The 3,201-nt window shown below is 65.5% G+C and overlaps 1 protein-coding gene across 1 annotated transcript; it reads right to left on the bottom strand.

The window, feature by feature from the left end:
* Positions 1-114: 114 nt before the first annotated feature.
* On the bottom strand, positions 115-2,853 carry MNEG_15555 (putative aarF domain-containing protein kinase 5; the record flags this gene model as incomplete). The annotated part of the gene is made up of 8 exons (XM_014035974.1): positions 115-124; positions 267-451; positions 602-754; positions 955-1,007; positions 1,378-1,465; positions 1,812-1,904; positions 2,417-2,520; positions 2,784-2,853. The coding sequence occupies 8 exons, from the start codon at positions 2,851-2,853 to the stop codon at positions 115-117; spliced, it is 756 nt and encodes a 251-aa protein (XP_013891428.1).
* Between the last annotated feature and the right edge of the window lie 348 nt (positions 2,854-3,201).

Genomic DNA, 3,201 nt, shown 5'->3' with positions numbered 1-3,201 from the left:
GTGCGGGGGCGGGGCCGGGGCCAAAGAGGCGCCAGGCGAGGGTCGGCCGCGGGGCCCGAAAGGCGGCCAAACGTGACTCCGGAGCTGCTGCAGCTGCAGAGGAGGCGAGCGGCATCAGCCGTCACTGGCTGCTCGTCGGCGTCGCGTTGGCGCCCGAAACATTCGCGAGGCCGGCGCCTCGGGCCGCGCAGCATCATTTTCGTCGTCCTCACCCCCACCCGCCTCGAAGCCCCTCCCAAAAATCCAACCCACGACAAAGCACCCACTTGGTGCGCGCGCGCTGTGAGAGAATGATGGGCAGGATCTGCCCGGCCCGCTGCCCCCCGAGCTCGATCGCCGCCGCGGCCGCGCCGGCGCGGTCGCCGGCAAAGAGGGAGCACCACAGGCGGCAGTAGGTGCGGCGCGTGGCCTCCTGCAGCTTCAGGTAGCACCCGTGGTCCAGCAGGACCACCTGCACAGAGGTTTAGGATTGAGGGGTTTAGGTTTGGTTGAGAATGAACCCTGGGCTAGCATGCATCGCAAGGAGGGGGGAGTCGCATTCGCGGGGCGGCGTCAGCGCGCCGCGGCGCGTCGGCACGGCGCAAGCCAAAGCGCATCGCACAAGGCCGCGTGCGGCCGGCGGCTCCGCGCGCACGCAGGCTCGCCGGCCGGAGCGGCTAGCCTTCGGATGCACACCGCCCGCGGCCGCCCCCTGGCCGGCGGCGCCGCGGTCGGCGCGCGCCGCCGGCAAAACTGGCGTGTGCCGCCGGCAAAACTGGCGTGTACAGCGTACACCCCGCCGAAGTTCCTCCCTCTCCCTCTCCCCAATGCCCCCACATCAAAGGGCTGCAAGGAGCACGCTCATCCCGACACACACACACACACACACTCACACACACACACACACACACACTCACACACGCACACACACATCTATTCCGCGCTCCCCCACCCTTGCACCCCCGATGCACCCACCTCGAAGGGCTGCCATGAGCCGCTGCCCACGTAGCTGCCCAGCCCGCGCCGCCCTGCGCGCGCAGGAGGGGGGTCAAGAGAGGCGGCGGGCGTTCGGGGACGTCCAGGCGCGTCCGGGTCGCTTGCGGAATGATCTCGCCGCGCCAACGGTCAAGCCGCTCAGCGGTCGCGCCGAGTTGAGAGCGGCGCCTATCTAGGCCGCGTGAGTTGGTCGCGCCCGCCCTTGGCAGGACTCTCACTGCCCTTCATAATGCACACACACACGCACGCACACACCCACACACACACACACACACACACACACATAAGCACACATCCACACGCTCACTCACAAACGTACACGAACAAACGCACTGTCACATGCACACGCACGCGTCTACACGCGCACGCTCCCACACACGCATGCTTCCCCTGTATCCTCACCCTTGGCGCGGACCATGATGTTGCCGGGGTGCGGGTCGGCATGCAGGTACCCGTGCACAAAGGTCATTTCGGCAAACGCGGCCTCCACCTGGCGGGGGAGATTATTGGTATTGTGTGTGTGAGCGCGTGCGTGCGTGTGCGTGCGTGGGCGTGTGCGTGTGCGTGTGCGTGTGCGTCAAAGGGAGGGAAAGTGAGTGCGTGCATGTGTTCGCGCACGCGTGTGTGGGTATTGCGTGCGTGCGTGCGCGCGTGTGTGTGCGCGCATGCACACACAAACCTGTCAGTCTGCGGCTGGCTGGTGCTATTGGTGAGCAGTTCATCACCATCAACAGCCGAATTCCGCTGGCAACTGTGGCACCCCGCCGTGCCACACCCCAAGCCCCCCGCCCGGCTGCCCCGCTGCCGCGCCCAGGGCCCAGGGGCCCCGCCCGCACCTTGACCCCGACTGCGTGTGCGCTGATGCGGGCGCGCCTGAGCGCCCTCACGTCGTTGACCTTGTGCCCCGATATCCACTCCATCACAAGCACCTGGGAATGTGGTAGTTGAGGGGGTGAAATCAGCTCAGGTCTCATGTGTTTTGTTGTTTATGAGTCAGATGCGATGTTGTTGAGTGACGAAACATGGTTTTTATTGCTTGTATTTTTGATGGAATAATCGACGGGGGTTTTGTTGTGCATGTTGGGTGTGTCGACGGGTTGTGGTTGGGCGGACGCAGAGAGGACGCTGAGCACCACAATGCGGCGTGAGCAGAATGCAAGGGGGCCGACACAAGGGTTGTGATATCTAAGGGTCATCAAGGGGCACAAACGCAGGGGCGATCTCAAACTGCCGCCTGCCGGAACCAGTGTCCAGGGGTGAGCGACGGCCAGCTCAAGGCCCCCTGGCTTCCGGCGGGCGCGCAGGGGCGGGGGGCCCTGTCTCGCCAGCTGCGGCCCGACTGCCGCCCCCGCGCCCAGCCAGGGGCGCGCGATTTATTTTTGGTACCAAGCACCGCGGTAGCGCTGCGCGCACGCGGGACCGCCCCGTTGTGTGGGCGCACCTTGGACGTGCAGAGGGGCAGGTGTATGCGCGGCACCACCACCCCGTGCTGCCCCTGCAGCAGCGCCTTGAGCCGCGTGGAGTGCACCACCTCCACTGAAAAGTCTGCGGGCGGCGCGGCACGCCGGGCGGAATCAGGGCGCGGGGCCGTCAGGCGTTGGAGCACAGCTGTGCACACATGCGTACCGCAAGCCAAGCACAAGCCTCTGCGCGTCGTCGTGCGCAGTCAATCGGCCATCCGTCAATGACGAACGTCCCCGGCACAGAGAGTCTAAACAACACGCATGGGTCTGAGTTGCGGTCAAAAACGTTTATCAAACGGAAGTCAAACGGCGGTCAAACGGCGGTCAAATGGCTGTGGAACCCACCCAGCTCCTCCTCCAGCTTGTGGCGCAGCTCCGTGTACAGCCAGCCAAAGCCAAACTCGGGGAACGCCATCCGCGCCAGGTTTGACAGCAGCGACAGGGTGGTGAGGTCGGCATCAGCGGCACCCCTGGGGGGTGCAGCGTGACCGGGGTGTAACCGGGGCGTGAGCGGGGTGCAATTGGGGCGTTAACGGGGCGTAACCGGGAAGAGAGGGAGGGTAAGGAATCCAGAGCAGGGCGGTGTGCTTGTACAAAGGGGTTTCGGAGGGGAAGGCAAGGGAGGGTGGTGGCGCAGCAGCTGCTGTGGCGGTGGGTGGCGCACCTGAGGCCAGGGTACTGAATCTTAACGGCCACCTCCCTGCCATCCGCGAGCCGCGCCTTGTGGACCTGATTCGTGTGTGTGTGTGTGTGTGTGTGTGTG

The sequence above is a fragment of the Monoraphidium neglectum genome, assembly GCF_000611645.1.
Source record: "Monoraphidium neglectum strain SAG 48.87 unplaced genomic scaffold scaffold05432, whole genome shotgun sequence".
Taxonomy (NCBI): Eukaryota; Viridiplantae; Chlorophyta; class Chlorophyceae; order Sphaeropleales; family Selenastraceae; genus Monoraphidium; species Monoraphidium neglectum.
This window is presented reverse-complemented; position numbering and strand designations above follow the sequence as displayed.